Source organism: Nerophis lumbriciformis, linkage group LG23, assembly GCF_033978685.3.
Source record: "Nerophis lumbriciformis linkage group LG23, RoL_Nlum_v2.1, whole genome shotgun sequence".
Classification (NCBI taxonomy): Eukaryota; Metazoa; Chordata; class Actinopteri; order Syngnathiformes; family Syngnathidae; genus Nerophis; species Nerophis lumbriciformis.
Window position 1 is genome coordinate 25,670,925 of NC_084570.2, and position 17,536 is coordinate 25,688,460.

Below are 17,536 nucleotides of genomic sequence, written 5' to 3' on the forward strand. Positions count from 1 at the left end.
ACAGCCATATTCAGTGATGACATTATTGATATAGTGAAGAGAGGAGTTAACATGTGACAGGTAGAGAATTATGTCGTCACAATACATCGATAGTTTATTATACTGAGAGCCAATTTTTATACCATGAATATTATTTTCACTTCTTATTTTTGCAGCTAAGGGTTCTATAACCAAATTAAATAATAATCCAGATGCAGGACATCCCTGTTTTACTCCTCTTTTTAACGAAAAAGGTTCTGAAATATGATTATTGGTTTTGACTGATGCCATGGGCCTTGTATAAAGCATCTTAATCCATTGTATAAAATTATCTCCAAATCCAAATTTACGTAATGTGCAAAACATAAATGACCAGTTTATGCGGTCGAATGCCTTCTCCGCATCAACAGTATATACTGTTGTAGGATAAGGGAGACTTCTTAGACTTAGACTTAGACTTCCTTTTTTATTGTCATTCAAATTTGAACTTTACAGCACAGATAAGAACGAAATTTCGTTACATAAGCTCATGGTAGTGCAGGATAAAAAAAGCAATAAGGTGCATATATAAATAAATAAATATATATAAATAATATATATATAAAATAAATAAATATATATCAATATATATAAATAAATACATAGATTACTGTACATAAGCTCATGGTAGTGCAGGATAAAAAAAAGCAATAAGGTGCATATATAAATAAATAAATATATATAAATAATATATATATAAAATAAATAAATATATATCAATATATATAAATAAATACATAGATTACTGTACAGATAAATATATTGCACTTTTTCACTTGCGTCCACGTTTATGGATGTATGTTATATTGTCTTTTTTATTCCAGCGAGTTAATCCATTTTGGGGGGAGTTGAATGGATAATTTAATTATGATGCGTTCAAGAGTCTTACGGCCTGAGGGAAGAAGCTGTTACAGAACCTGGAGGTTCTGCTTCGGAGGCTGCGGAACCTCTTTCTAGAGTCCAGCAGTGAAAACAGTCCTTGGTGGGGGTGGGAGGAGTCTTTGCAGATTTTCTGAGCCCTGGTCAGGCAGCGACTTTTTGCGATCTCCTGGATAGGAGGAAGAGGAGTCCTGATGATCTTTTCCGCCGTCCTCACCACTCTCTGAAGAGACTTCCAGTCTGAGGCATTGCAGCCTCCAGTCCAGACAGAGATGCTGTTGGTCAGCAGGCTCTCTATAGTGCCTCTGTAGAATGTGGTGAGAATGGGGGGAGGGAGCTGTGCTCTTTTCATCCGACGCAAAAAGTGCATGCGCTGCTGAGCTCTTTTTACAAGAGCTCCGGTGTGTAGGGACCAAGTTATATTGTCAGTTATCTGCACCCCCAGCAACTTGGTGCTGCTTACTATCTCCACCGCTGTGCCGTTGATGTAGAGTGGAGCGTGGTTGGACTGGTGCTTCCTGAAGTCAACGATGATCTCCTTGGTCTTGTTGACATTCAGGACCAGGTTGTTGGTTTTGCACCAGTCAACCAGATGTTTCACCTCCTCCCTGTAGTCCATGTCATTGTTGTCACGGATGAGGCCCACCACTGTCGTGTCGTCCGCATACTTCACAATGTGGTTAGTAGTGGACCTGGCGCAGCAGTCATGGGTCATCAACGTGAACAGCAGCGGACTCAGGACGCAGCCCTGGGGGGAGCCAGTGCTCAGGGAGATGGCACTGGAGGTGTTGTTGCCCACTCTCACAGATTGGGGTCTGTCTGTGAGGAAGTCAAGCAGCCAGTTGCATAGGGGTGTACCGAATCCAAGGGGGGCCAGTTTGCTCACCAAGTGCTGCAGGATGATGGTGTTGAATGCTGAGCTGAAGTCCAGGAACAACATCCGCACGCACGTGTGTGTCCTTTCCTTCCAGATGTTCTAAGCTCAGGTGGAGTGCAGAGGAGATGGCGTCCTCTGTGGAGCGGTTAGGGCGATAAGCAAACTGGTATGGGTCGAATGTGGGGGGAAGTCTGGAGACAATATATTCCTTTACCAGCCTCTCGAAGTACTTCATTATGATGGGGGTGAGTGCAACGGGGCGGTAATCATTGAGGGAGGAGATTATGGGTTTTTTAGGCACTGGGATGATTGTGGCCGTCTTAAAACATGATGGTACCACAGCCTGGGTCAGCGAGACCGGCATAGTAAATAACATTAAACAATTTCCTTGTATTGTCTGAAGATTGTCGACCTTCCATGAAGCCAGTTTGGTCAGTAAGAAATAATTTTCCTATTACATTTGATAATCGTGTGGCTAAGATTTTTGCCAAGATTCAAAAGGATTCTCTATTCATTCAATACATAGGATTTCAGCAGGATCTACCCCAGTCTGCTGACATGCAAGCAGAGTAGTAGATTTTTGTAAAAAGCTTTTATAATTGTAAAGGACAATGTTTTATCAACTGATTGCAATAATGTAAATTTGTTTTAACTATTAAATGAACCAAAAATATGACTTACTTTGTGAAAATATTGGACACAGTGTGTTGTCAAGCTTATGAGATGCGATGCAAGTGTAAGCCACTGTGACACTATTGTTTATTTTTTTTATTTTTTATAAATGTCTAATGATAATGTCAATGAGGGATTTTTAATCACTGCTATGTTGAAATTGTAACTAATATTGATACTGTTGTTGATAATATTAATTTTTGTTTCACTACTTTTGGTTTGTTCTGTGTCGTGTTTGTGTCTCCTCTCAATTGCTCTGTTTATTGCAGTTCTGAGTGTTGCTGGGCCGGGTTTGGTTTTGGAATTGGATTGCATTGTTATGGTATTGCTGTGTATTGTTTTGTTGGATTGATTAATTTAAAAATAAATAAATTTAATAAATAATAAAAAAATTTAAAAAATCGATTTTTAAAAAAATGAGAATCGATTCTGAAACGCACAACGTGAGAATCGCGATTCGAATTCGAATCGATTTTTTCCCACACCCCTAATATGTATGTATGTATATATATATATATATATATATATATATATATATATATATATTTATATATATATGTATGTGTGTGTGTATATATATATATATTTATCATGTTTTTTACCCCGCAGATATAAATCAGACTGTTTTCTACGGAGAAAAAAACAACCTATTTTTTAAGGTGAAAAATTATAATGATTGAGCAAATGCTGATTCATGAGTATGGGGGATCCAATAAAGGCACCTTAAAATAACTGCATGCTAACATAAATACAAATATGTAGATTAGATACTCGTAAACATAGACGGCTGAGATTTAAATGTCCTCCCTCGTTCTCACATCTTTCATTTTCTTTGATCTGAACAATTTGAAACATGCAAATCAGCACAATTTGCATGAGATAGCGGTGCAACCCTTGTTTGATGTTAAAATGTTCAATCTGGCAATGTCTGTCTTATAGCTCTTGAAACATCAAATAAAGTCCCGTTGTTTTAAAATTCATCAGACAAATCTATATGTGAATAACAAATAAAACTACACCACATTAGTGTAATATTATTATTATGAAAATGCACAAAACCCAAGTGAGCCCATGCATTATTTAGCCGCATAATATGGATATAATGACGCTGAGTATGTTAAGTGAATCAATGAAAGCACATTTTCCCAAAAATGTTTTACTTTTTTTTTTTATCACAGAGGGATTCCAGGGAAGAAATGCGGCACTATCATCCTGTCTGCAGAGGAGCTGAGCAACTGTCGAGTAAGTAAACTGTCATCAGTCTCACAGCTGACAACACTCACTTCACGATGTGTGATGTACACTGCATCCTAAAAACACCAAAGCAGTGGTGTTTTATTTTTGTCTATCATTCACAAGCCTTATGTGAGACAAGTACACATATGGTTTTCTTTTTTTTATGCATTCTAACTCATGAATAAACCTAGCAAAAGTCAGCTAATATGATAAAACATCCAACAAACCTCAATGTTGTGAATTTAACGTAGTATCAGACACATTCATAATAGCAAGTAATATTTACGTATTTTGGTCATTTTAAGCTTACGGCGGCACATTGATTTCACAGGCGCATTACAACGTTCTCTATTTCCTTCAACAACTACCACTAATCTAAACTATAGATGTCAACATTGTGTATGTGCTGAAAGATTAATTTATGATTGTTGATCAAAATATAACTATAGATGTCAACATTGTGTATAGATACATTTATGATTGTCTATCAAAATATAACTATGGATGTCAACTTTGTGTAAGTGCTGAAGGATTCATTTATGATTGTTAATCAAAATATAACTATAGATGCCAACATTGCGTATGTGCTGAAAACATTAATTTATGATTTTTTATCAAAATATAACTATAGATGCCAACATTGTGTATGTGCTTAAAGATTCATTTATGGTTTTTATCCAAATATAACTGCAGATGTCAACATTGTGTATGTGCTAAAAGATTCATTTATGATTGTCTATCAAAATATAACTATAGATGTCAACATTGTGTATGTGCTGAAAGATTCATTAATGATTGTTTATCAAAATATAACTATAGATGTCAACATTGTGTATGTGCTGAAAGATTAATTTATGATTGTTTATCAAAATATAACTATAGATGGGAACATTGTGTATGTGCTGAAAGATTCATTTATGATTGTTTATCAAAATATAACTATAGATGCCAACATTGTGTATGTGCTGAAAGATTAATTTATGATTGTTTATCAAAATATAACTATAGATGTCAACATTGTGTAGTGCTGAAAGATTCATTTATGATTGTTTATCAAAATATAACTATAAATGTCAACATTGTGTATGTGCTGAAAGATTCTTTTATGATTGTTTATCAAAATATAACTATAGATGTCAACATTGTGTATGTGCTGAAAGTTTCATTTAAGATTGTTCATCAAAATATAACTATAGATGTCAACATTGTGTATGTGCTGAAAGATTCATTTATGATTGCTTATCAAAATATAACTACTGTATATATGTCAACATTGTGTATTTGCTGAAAGTTTCATTTAAGATTGTTTATCAAAATATAACTATAGATGTCAACATTGTGTATGTGCTTAAAGATTCATTTATGATTGTTTATCAAAATATAACTGTAGATGTCAACATTGTGTATGTGCTGAAAGTTTCATTTAAGATTGTTGTTTTTGGTAAAAATTTAACTTTTTTAGGTTTTGCTCACATTTGCTTTCTTTTATTTAGACTCGCTGAGTTGGTGCTTTTCGAAACGCTCGTAGCAAACATTTAAGAAATTCAAATAATATCAAGATAATACTTCAATGGGAAATAATAAACGATGTCAACATCGTGTATGTGCGGAAAGATTCATTTATGATTGTCTATCAAAATATAACTATAGATGTCAACATTGTGTATGTGCTGAAATATTCATTAATGATTGTTTATCAAAATATAACTATAGATGTCAACATTGTGTATGTGCTGAAAGATTCATTTATGATTGTTTATCAAAATATAACTATAGATGTCAACATTGTGTATGTGCTGAAAGATTAATTTATGATTGTTTATCAAAATATAACTATAGATGCAAACATTGTGTATGTGCTGAAAGATTCATTTATGATTGTTTATCAAAATATAACTATAGATGTCAACATTGTGTAGTGCTGAAAGATTCATTTATGATTGTTTATCAAAATATAACTATAGATGTCAACATTGTGTATGTGCTGAAATATTATTTTATGATTGTTTATCAAAATATAACTATAGATGTCAACATTGTGTGTGTGCTGAACGTTTCATTTAAGATTGTTCATCAAAATATAACTATAGATGTCACCATTGTGTATGTGCTGAAAGATTCATTTATGATTGTTTATCAAAATATAACTATAGATGTCAGCATTGTGTATTTGCTGAAAGTTTCATTTAAGATTGTTTATCAAAATATATTTATAAATGTCAACATTGTGTATAGATTAATTTATTATTGTCTATCAAAATATATCTATGGATGTCAACATTGTGTAAGTGCTGAATGATTCATTTATGATTGTTGATCAAAATATAACTATAGATGCCAACATTGTGTATGTGCTGAAAGATTCATTTATGATTTTCTATCAAAATATAACTATAGATGCCAACATTGTGTATGTGCTTAAAGTTTCATTTATGGTTTTTATCAAAATATAACTACAGATGTCAACATTGTGTATGTGCTGAAAGATTCATTTATGAATGTTTATCAAAATATAACTATAGATGTCAACATTGTGTATGTGCTGAAAGATTCATTTATGATTGTTTATCAAAATATAACTATAGATGCCAACATTGTGTATGTGCTGACAGATTCATTTATGATTGTTTATCAAAATATAACTATAGATGCCAACATTGTGTATGTGCTGAAAGATTCATTTATGATTGTTTATCAAAATATAACTATAGATGTCAACATTGTGTAGTGCTGAAAGATTCATTTATGATTGTTTATCAAAATATAACTATAGATGTCAACATTGTGTATGTGCTGAAATATTCATTTATGATTGTTTATCAAAATATAACTATAGATGTCAACATTGTGTATGTGCTGAAATATTCATTTATGATTGTTTATCAAAATATAACTACGGATGTCAACATTGTGTATTTGCTGAAAGTTTTAAGATTGTTTATCAAAATATATTTATAGATGTCAACATTGTGGATGTGCTTAAAGATTAATTTATGATTGTTTATCAAAATATAACTGTAGATGTCGACATTGTGTATGTGCTGAAAGTTTCATTTAAGATTGTTGTTTTTGGTAAAAATGTAACTTTTTTTAGGTCTCACATTTGCTTTCTTTTATTTAGACTCGCTGAGTTGGTGATTTTCGAAACGCTCGTAGCAAACGTTTAAGAAATTCAAATAATATCAAGATAATACTTCAATGGGAAATAATAAACGTTAAAAGTATATCAACCAAACCTTTAAATAAGTGATCACTGCAAACTCAGGCATTCTTTGACTCTGCTCCCTTGGACTGGAGTGTGAGCTGCTTTTCTGGTCGTTGTTTCGTAAAATCTTGCACTCTTCCACCCTTTTTGATGGCCTCTTGAGAAACTCTGAAGAAACGTTTATCCTTTTCGCGATTTGAACGATTTGTACAGCTGAAAACAAAGCAAGAATAGGGCATTTTTTCTTCGAGAAAGGCTAAATGGCGCCTAGTTCCCGTTGTGAACAGAGCTAGCTTGACCACCACGCGTATTATATGGGCGCCATGCGGCCGCCGTAATGGCTCCTTGTAGCTTTTCAAAAATGTATTAAAATGGAAAAAGATAGGGAAAAATATATTTTTTGTTTTAATATGGTTTCTGTAGAAGGACAAAAATGACACAAACCTTCCTAATTGTTAAAAGTCTCACTGTTTAATATGTTTGTGTTTATGCTTCACTGATGCGAGTATTTGGGGAGCACGGTTTTGTCCTACTAATTTTGGCGGTCCTTGAACTCACCATACTTTGTTTACATGTAAAACTTTCTTTGTTGCTGCCACAGAAAGACGTGTTTTATGCCACTCCTTCTTTGTCTCATTTTGTCCACCAAACGTTTTATGCTGTGCGTGAATGCACAAGGGTGAGCTTTGTTGATAATATTGACTTGTGTGGGGTGCTAGTCAGGCTTATTTGGTCAGTGCATGACTGCAAGCTAAGCCATGCTAACATGCTATTTAGGCTAGCTGTATGTACATATTGCATCATTATGCCTTGTCTGTAGGTATATTTGAGATCATTTAATTTCCTTTACTTATGTCGTCTGTGTATTTAATTTATATTTGCATGTCTCATGACACATTATCTGTATGTAATATTGGCTGATAGTTGTTTGTGTGCCATGTTGTTCCAGACCATAGCAAACGTTACCCAGCTTCCAAAGATTGTAATAAATCTATTAGAAAAAGACAGCCTGCCGTTTCCTTTAACTTGGACACACACATCTATACTTTTGGCCATTCTAAGACATTTCCAGGAATTGTCTCACCCTCAGAGAAGTGTTACTAATGTTTTCCAATGTTGTAAAAATGTGTACAATAAATATTACATTTCTGTCAATGAAGATTAACATCAGCCTGCGACACATAGTCATTTTGATAGTAGGCTAATATAGACACAACATGTATTGTCTTCATTATAACACTTATGTAAGACTTTTAAAGTCATTTAGAAGTAGGCTAATATAGCTAATTTAGACACTTACATCATGTGTTGCCTTCATATAACACTTATATAGGACTTTTAAAGTAATTTTGATAGTCGGCTAATACAGCTAATATAGACACTTACATTATGTGATGCCTTCATTACAACCCTAATATAAGACTTTTAAAACAGTGGTTCTTAACCTTGGTGGAGGTACCGAACCCCATCTCTTTCTTACGCGCATTACCCGAACCCTCCTTCAGTGAAATACTCTTTTTTTTTTTTTTTTTCAAATTCAAGACAAAGTTATATGTTTTTTTTCTTGGTGCACAAAATGAACCGTGCATTAACATCACCTTGTTCAAAGAACAAAACCAACACAGTGCATGAACTCACAAGTTACACACCTGTAAATCAGATGGAAAATTACAGGGAACATTGTTTGGAGTATCCATTATACGCTGATAGGGAGAAGTTTTTATTTACACGATGAGTCGGGTGTGTCTTGACCTCCGTAGCGCAGGCTCCGCCGAACCCCTGAGCCCGACTCACCGAACCCCTAGGGTTCGATCGAACCCAGGTTAAGAACCACTGTTTTAAAGTCATAACACTTTTATAAGGTATTTTATTTTTTGCGACTCCAGACAGATTTGTTTTTTGTATTTTTGGTCCAATATGGCTTTTTCAAATTTTCTGGTTGGCGACCCCTGGTATAGGCCATAGGGCTGAACATTGGGGAACCTTGTGTCCAGAAATTAAAAAGTATACAGCCACCTGTACACATTGTGTTCTGCTGGAAAGATAGTCTCATTACTTGTTTTCGGTGGTCCTGTGTTTGGTTGCACATGTTTGTGTCCTGAGTTGCACCTGTGTCATACCCTGGCCCTTGTTTCCTCCAATCAGCTCTCTCCTTCCTCTGTCTGGTCCAGGTGTACTCACTTGTCTAGTTAGACTGTGTATCTAAGTCTCAGTCCGGTCATCATATGTCTTGTGAGTTCTCTCTCCAAACTCGTGTTAGTGCTCATAGCTTTTCTCTTTGTTTTGTAGACGTATCAGTTAGACTTTCAATTTTATGTTTGGGGATTTTGAGTTCCTCAAGTCGTTTGGGAAAACCCTTTTTGTTTGAGCAGCCTTCCACTGTTGCTTCCACTTTGCCTTGCTTGTATTTGGGCCCACCTCACCTTGACTGTGACAGGCAGCTGCACGTACAGTAAGTTTAAAGCATCCAGTTGGACATATACTCGTTCAGAAAGTGGGAAAAGTAAAAATTGCCACACTTTTAATAAGAGTCGGACTGTATGGTACGCCATTATCGTGATTGTTAAAAAAAACATTCAAAATAAGAATTAAAAAAGTGCAATCTGCTGTGTCTTTCCAATAAATACAATTTTAAATAAAAACTAGAAATATACAAGCATAACGTACAGAAAATGTAAGGATGTGGGGGGCATATCGATACAGTTTGTGGATTAAAGATGGTAAAACAATCCAGTGTAGGGCAATATAGCACTCATGATTATCATCTTTTCTGGCTTATAAATGTTACAATGTTGGATACTCGTGTTAAACGAGGCCAAAGCATCACTTTAGAAGGTTCAGGCATTTTGGTGAAATTGCACATGGTTTTGGAAGCCTCTGAACGCTGTCTGGCTATGACATCACAACGTGGTGGATGTACTTATTTGGACATTAAGTCAAGGCACCAGCCAAGGGGGGAAGAGCTCTGTATGAGGCCAGCTAAACGTGAGGAAACGGTAGGATAATGTGTTATTTTCATCCAGTCTTGGCATGCGCATAATAACACCCACGTGTGACATGCATTGACATAATTTTTTATTTTCCTGAGGGAACTCTTGTCATGACTTGGTCCGGGGTGTTTGCTTTTCCGGGATGCAACGGAAAGTTGGCACGGGCGAGACGGGAATGGAGGTACATGATTTATTTATATTTATCAAAAAAGGAATAAATGAAAGCGCGCACAGTGGCGGAGAATAAACTATGAAAAAACAAAAAGACTATAAACATGGAACCAAAACTTACTGTGACAAGGGACATGAAGCAGGATCATAGAGGAATGGACAGAGCATAAATGTGGTGCGGTATGGGGTGCGAGGTCATCAGCTAAACAAACTGAAAAACACTGAACTTAAATACATGATTAACGAAACAGACTTAAAAGACACTAAAAGACATTAAAAGACTAAAAGACACTAAAAGACACTAAAAGACTAAAAGACACTAAAAGACACTAAAAGACACTAAAAGACTAAAAGACACTAAAAGACTAAAAGACACTAAAAGACATTAAAAGAAACTTAAAGACATGATTAACGAAAACAGGTGTGTGACTCAAGACGTGAAACAGGTGCGTGACGTGACAGGTGAAAACTAATGGTTGCTATGGTGACCAGACAAGGGAGTGAAAAGACGGAAACTAAACAAAACATGACTTAAAATAAAACATGATAATACAGACATGACAGAACCTCTCCCTTAAGGACAGATACCAGATGTCCAAGAAAAAAAAAACTTAACAAAAGTCATGGGAGGGCGGGAGGGGGACATGGCGGTGGGTCGCCAGACCACGTGTCCCCGTATCCACCGGGGCAGAGTTAGGTGGCGGCGGCGAGTGGAACGCCGCTGCAGCAGGCGAGGCGGGCGCCCAGGGAATGGCCACATTCGTGGCCGACTGGGAGGTGGGCGCACTTGGCGTGGCGGGCGACCAGGTAGCGGCCATATCCGTGGCCGACGAGGAGGCAGGCGCGTCGTCATCGTGGCAGGCGTGGCTTGGCGTGGTGAGTCAGGCGGCGAAGCTCGGCGTGGCGCGTCAGGCGGCGAAGCTCGGCGTGGGTCTTGGTCTTGGCATGGCGGGTCTTGGTCTTGGCATGGCGGGTCTTGGTCTTGGCATGGCGGGTCTTGGTCTTGGTCTAGGTCTTGGCATGGCGGGTCTTGGTCTTGGTCTAGGTCTTGGCATGGTGGGTCTTGGTCTTGGTCTTGGCATGGCGGGTCTTGGTCTTGGCATGGCGGGTCTTGGCATGGCGGGTCTTGGTCTAGGTCTTGGCATGGCGGGTCTTGGTCTTGGCATGGCGGGTCTTGGTCTTGGCATGGCGGGTCTTGGTCTTGGCATGGCGGGTCTTGGTCTTGGCATGGCGAGTCTTGGTCTTGGCATGGCGAGTCTTGGTCTTGGCATGGCGAGTCTTGGTCTTGGCTTAGCGGGTCTTGGTCTTGGACTTGTTGAGCTGGTACCGGAGCTTGGCGTCGTGGAGCTGGTACCGGAGCTTGGCGTCGTGGAGCTGGTACCGGAGCTTGGCGTCGTGGAGCTGGTACCGGAGCTTGGCGTCGTGGAGCTGGTACCGGAGCTTGACGTCGTGGAGCTGGTACCGGAGCTTGGCGTCGTGGAGCTGGTACCGGAGCTTGGCGTCGTGGAGCTGGTAGTGCAGGTGGAGGTGGTCTTGCTGGGGGTTGCGGCTTGGCATGGTAAAAGACTGGTAAGGGCGGTCGTGCTGGAGGCTGTGGCTTGACAGGTCGGAAGACTGGTGGTGGCGGCCGTGAGGGAGGCTGTGGCTTGACAAGGTGATGCTGATCCACCCCACCTGAACAATTCCCAGCCCTAGCCCCCCCCCCTCAAGGGGCGGATACCAGACGCGCTCCCTGCGGTCTGGAACTCTCTGTAGGGGTGGGCGGAGGAGGGCAGAAACTTCCCCATTAAATTGTCCAAATTGTCTTTCTTGTGCCTGGGATTGAGTGGGTGAAAAAAAATTGTTTTGTGTCTTGGGTGTGGCTTGAGTCCTGGGGAGCGGGGAATCAAAAGAAAAAGAATTCAGAAAAAAAAAATCCTGGTCTTTGACGTCATCCGGGCGAAGACGGGCTGGCTGCTGCTTGCTTCCGCCCGGAGGGGGAGGGGCATGTGGGAGCGGCGTGTCCTGCAGGCTCGCGGAAGTTCTACCTGACGTCCTTCGTCGGGAGCGGCGCTTCCGCGACTGAGGTGACGCTGTGTCGTCCTGGGACCAAATGAAGTCTCTATACTCCATGGAGGAGTAGCGCCGCGTTTCCTCCTCCATCGCGCACAGGACCGCCCAAGAAGCCTCGTCGAACATGTCCAACTCAGGTGCGGAAAAGCGGGTCTGCTGACGACCTACTGTCATGACTTGGTCCGGGGTGTTTGCTTTTCCGGGATGCAACGGAAAGTTGGCACGGGCGAGACGGGAATGGAGGTACATGATTTATTTATATTTATCAAAAAAGGAATAAATGAAAGCGCGCACAGTGGCGGAGAATAAACTATGAAAAAACAAAAAGACTATAAACATGGAACCAAAACTTACTGTGACAAGGGACATGAAGCAGGATCATAGAGGAATGGACAGAGCATAAATGTGGTGCGGTATGGGGTGCGAGGTCGTCAGAAAAACAAACTGAAAAACACTGAACTTAAATACTACAGACATGATTAACGAAAACAGGTGCGTGACTCAAGACGTGAAACAGGTGCGTGACGTGACAGGTGAAAACTAATGGTTGCTATGGTGACCAGACAAGGGAGTGAAAAGACGGAAACTAAACAAAACATGACTTAAAACAAAACATGATAATACAGACATGACAACTCTTCTAAAGGAATCAATACTGTACTATCTATCTATCTATCTATCTATCTATCTATCTATCTATCTATCTATCTATCTATCTATCTATCTATCTATCTATCTATCTATCTATCTATCTATCTATCTATCCATCTATCTATCTATATGTCTATCTATCTATCTTTAAGCTGCTTTATATATTGATTGATTGATTGAAACTTTTATTAGTAGATTGCACAGTACAGTACATATTCCGTACAATTTACCACTAAATGGGAACACCCGAATAAGTTTTTCAACTTGTTTAAGTCGGGGTCCACGTAAATCAATTCATGGTACAAATATATACTATCAGCATAATACAGTCATCCCACAAGTTAATCATCAGAGTATGTACATTGAATTATTTACATTGTGTACAATATTTAAATCCGGGGGGTGGAATGAGGAGGGTTTAGTTGATATCAGCACTTTAGTCATCAACAATTGCATCATCAGAGAAATGGACATTGAAACAGTGTAGGTCTGACTTGGTAGGATATGCACAGCGAGCAGAGAACATAGTGAGTTCAGAAAGCATAAGAACAAGTATATACATTTGATTATTTACATTTGGTTATTTACAATTCGGGGAGGTGGGAAGTGGAAGGGGGAGGGTGTTAGTCAAGGGTTGAGGTTGACTGGAGGTGTTATTTTAGTGCGGTTTTGAAGGAGGATAGAGATGCCCTTTCTTTTACACCTGTTGGGAGTGCATTCCATATTGATGTGGCATAGAAGGAGAATGAGTTAAGACCTTTGTTAGATCGGAATCTGGGTTTAACGTGGTTAGTGTAGCTCCCCCTGGTGTTGTGGTTATGACGGTCATTACTTAAGGAAGTAGTTTGACATGTATTTCGGTATCAGGGAGGTGTAGCGGATTTTATAGACTAGGCTCAGTGCAAGTTGTTTTACTCTGTCCTCCACCCTGAGCCAGCCCACTTTGGAGAAGTGGGTTGGAGTGAGGTGTGATCTGGGGTAGAGGTCTAAAAGTAATCTGACTAGCTTGTTCTGGGATGTTTGGAGTCTAGATTTGAGGGTTTTGGAGGTGCTAGGGTACCAGGAGGTGCAAGCGTAATCGAAAAAGGGTTGAACGAGAGTTCCCGCTAGAATCTTCAAGGTGCTTTTGTTGACCAGAGATGATATTCTGTAGAGAAATCTCGTTCGTTGGTTGACCTTTTTGATTACCTTGGTTGCCATTTCATCACAGGAAAGATTACCCTCTAGAATGGAACCTCGGTAGGTGACTTCATCTTTCCTGGTTACCTAATGCTGTGACCAAGCGAATCGAACTGTTATTAAAGTTTATTTTTGACCATGTCAGGTAAAAAGATAGCGATAACGCTTGTATTCGAGATATATATTTAAGAGTGTACATTTTTTAAAGACACATTTTTGGAAAGAGGAGGGCGTGGTTTCATTTGCAATCTGGGAACGCCTCCACAAACAGGTTATACATCTGACTGTAGGAAAAACAATTGTGAAAAATGTACATATCCAGTGCATATTATCTAGACCAGTGATTCTCAAACTATGTTTTGCCGCTCATCCTTGGAGGCTTCATCGGTCCAAGCTCATGGACTTAGATTGTTCAGATCTAGTCTTGGACTTAGATTGGTCAGATCTAATCTTAAACTTAGATTCCTCAAATCCAGTCTTGGATTTAGAAGACGTTTCACCGCTCATCCGAGGAGGCTTCATGTGCTCACAGACATAGATTGGTCAGATCTAGTCTTAGACTTGGATTGGTCAGATCTAGTCTTAGACTTAGATTGGTCACATCTAGTCTTAGACTTAGATTGGTCACATCTAGTCTTAGACTTAGATTGGTCACATCTAGTCTTAGACTTAGATTGGTCAGATCTTGTCTTAGACTTATATTGGTCAGATCTTGTATTAGACTTAGATTGGTCAGATCTAGTCTTAGACTTAGATTGGTCAGATCTAGTCTTGTACTTAGATTGCTCAGATCTAGTCTTGGACTTAGAAGACGTTTCGCTGCTCATGCGAGGAGGCTTCATCAATCCGTGTGCATAGACATTAATTGGTCAGATCTAGTCTTAGACTTAGATTAGTCAGATCTAGTTTTAGACTTGTTTCTGTAGCATAAGATATTTTTTTCAGGTTTGGGTTGCTAGCCCAAAACCCAACCTTCCACCAGTGCTGGCTTCCGGAGTTTTTGGAGTCGGTTTGTCAGTCCCCTTCCCCTAACCTATTGTCCTCCAGGCAATGGATTACAGTCTCATACCACATGAGACCAGACTGGTTTTGGGTCGTGTACAAGCTGACCCGGCACGCAAAGCCCAACCAACTCCTGTTACTGTGTAATGAAAAGCTGCATTTAAAGCGAGCATTTCAAACTAGCAGCGCGAGGCATACCAGCAGCCAGTGGAGCCTGACTGAGCAGTTGGAAGACCTGGATTTTGTTGATGATTTAGCACTCCTAGCACACACACACCAACATATGCAGGAGAAATCATGAAAACTGGAAACAACAGCTGCTTCGCTTGGACTCAAAATCAACACATCAAAAACTAAGTTAATGCGTATCAACAACAAGAACAACTCCCCAATAAACATGGATCATAACCAGTTAGACGAGGTTGCCACCTTTACATACCTAGGAAGCATTATTGCTGTGAACGGAGGAACGGAGGAGGATGTCAGTGCCAGAATTGGAAAAGCAAGGACCATATTTACTATCCTAAATAAAATCTGGAAAGCAAAAAACATATCACTCAAGACCAAACTGCAAATCTTCAGCTCAAACGTCAAATCCACCCTACTCTACAGTTCAGAAACCTGGAAGATCACCGTCAACATACTCCACAAAATACAGACATTCTTCAACCGCTGCCTCTGTCGCCTCCTGGGTATCTACTGGCTTAACACCATCTCCAATGCAAACCTGTGGGACCTCACTAGACAAGACACAATAGAAACACAAATCAGGAGGAGGAAATGGAACTGGATTGGTCACACACTGCATAGACACAATAAATCTATCACAAAACATGCTCTAACATGGAACCCGCAAGGCAAGAGGAAGAGAGGAAGACCTAGAGCCACCTGGAGAAGAAACACAGAGCAGGAGATGATGGCGCAAGGGCTGTCATGGCAACAACTGGAGCGGAGGGCACAAGACCGAAGGGGATGGAGGAGTTTCATCAATGGCCTATGTTCCTTAGGGAATTTAAAAGCCTAAGTAAGTAAGTAGTTTTAGACTTAGATTGGTCTGATCTAGACTTAGATTGGTCAGATCTAATCTTAGACTTAGAAGACGTTTCGTCGCCCATCCGAGGAGGCTTCATCGGTCCGTGCTCATAGACTTAGATTGGTCAGATCGAGTCTTAGACTTAGATTGGTCAGATCTAGTCTTAGACTTAAATTGGTCAGATCTGATCTTAGACTTAGATTGGTCAGATTTAATGTTAGACTTAGAAGATGTTTCGCTGCTCGTCGGTCCGTGCTCATAGACTTAGATCGGTCAGGGTTCATGTGTGTTTTTGCTGGCGGCTATCACACCCCAACCTAGTCACAGCAGCTAGGGCATCTGTTGTCACTCAGTGGAGTGGCACCGTTTTGAATGAAATAGTCCCCCGAAACATGACGAGGTGAATGCTGATCATTCCCTCGACCAAGCCTGCGGTCTGAAGCTTCGGACGCTCCACTGAGTTTAGCGCACACTCATTAGAGGAGGATATTGGAAAGCAAGAGGGTGCAACCAAGCAAATTGTGCTCAGACAGAGGCAGAGAGGAAAAGGAGGGGGCAAACTTGAAATATTGGTAGCAAAAGCAAATGTGCAATTAAAGGATGCAGCATTACAAAGTTTGTGTGAGAGACAACAAACAAAACAAAAACCATCACATGAATCAATAGAGGATTATTCATGCCCTGCAGGTAGCAGCTCCAAAACATCAGCTTGGATAATGACAGTGTGGGACCACGCTTTCCTTAATTAAAACGCAACATAGCCTGACCTTGTCCCCTCCGCTTGTTTTTATTTACAAGGTTTGTATGATTAATTATTTCATATTTCATCACTGCTGGGGCCTGTTAAAATGTTCTCAAGGGAATGGCTAAGTCGTCCTTTAACCTTTGAGGCTTTAAAGTGACAGTCACTGTTCGATTCCGACTTAATGACAAAAAAAGACACATCTCTACAGCTTTCAGACAATAAATCATATTTTAATGCAGTAAAATCGAAAAGACCGAACAACGCAATACGGTCGAGCTTCCGTGTCTCAGTCAGTACGTGTCCATACACTAAATTATTCCTATTTCTGAAATAGTTGGGCTCTAAATAAGCCTCCTACAACTCATGGAAACACCTTTATCCGATCGTGCTCGGTTTTTGGAAAGTCGGACCAACACACCTGGATTATGCGATGGGAGACCAGATCTCGCGAGGGGGGAGGTTATGCGACCGAAGAGGACCCTTCGTATCGCCCATGCACCTGTCTCAAGGCGCAGGATGTAACCCAGAAGCAGATACCATTCAATAAAAACATAGCAACAATTGTCATGAAGAGGAGACTGTTTATTTGCTTCACAAATAAAAAGAACAAAACTTTTTGAAGTGCATTGATGGTAGAAAAAGAGAAACTGAGATTTATTTAAGAAGGTAGCAAAGGAAATGTCGGCTTAATTCGGATTCCACAACAGAATACGGAAGAGATGAAAGATATTGAAGCAGATATATTAAAGGCGAATAATAAAGCGTACACAAACCTCTTCACGCTGTATTTGTGCAAGCCAGCTGATTCACTTTCTGCACAACTGGC

The 17,536-nt window shown here is 39.4% G+C and overlaps 1 protein-coding gene across 3 annotated transcripts in view; it reads left to right on the top strand.

Annotated features, from left to right (window-relative positions):
* The window catches only part of LOC133622315 (copine-8-like), a 417,761-nt gene that overhangs the window by 244,463 nt on the left and 155,762 nt on the right, over positions 1 to 17,536 (top strand). For all 3 annotated transcript variants that reach the window (XM_061984911.1, XM_061984910.2, XM_061984912.1), the window contains one exon: positions 3,625 to 3,688. In XM_061984911.1, coding sequence (XP_061840895.1) covers positions 3,625 to 3,688 — 64 coding nt within the window. The remainder of the gene's footprint in view (positions 1 to 3,624; positions 3,689 to 17,536) is intronic.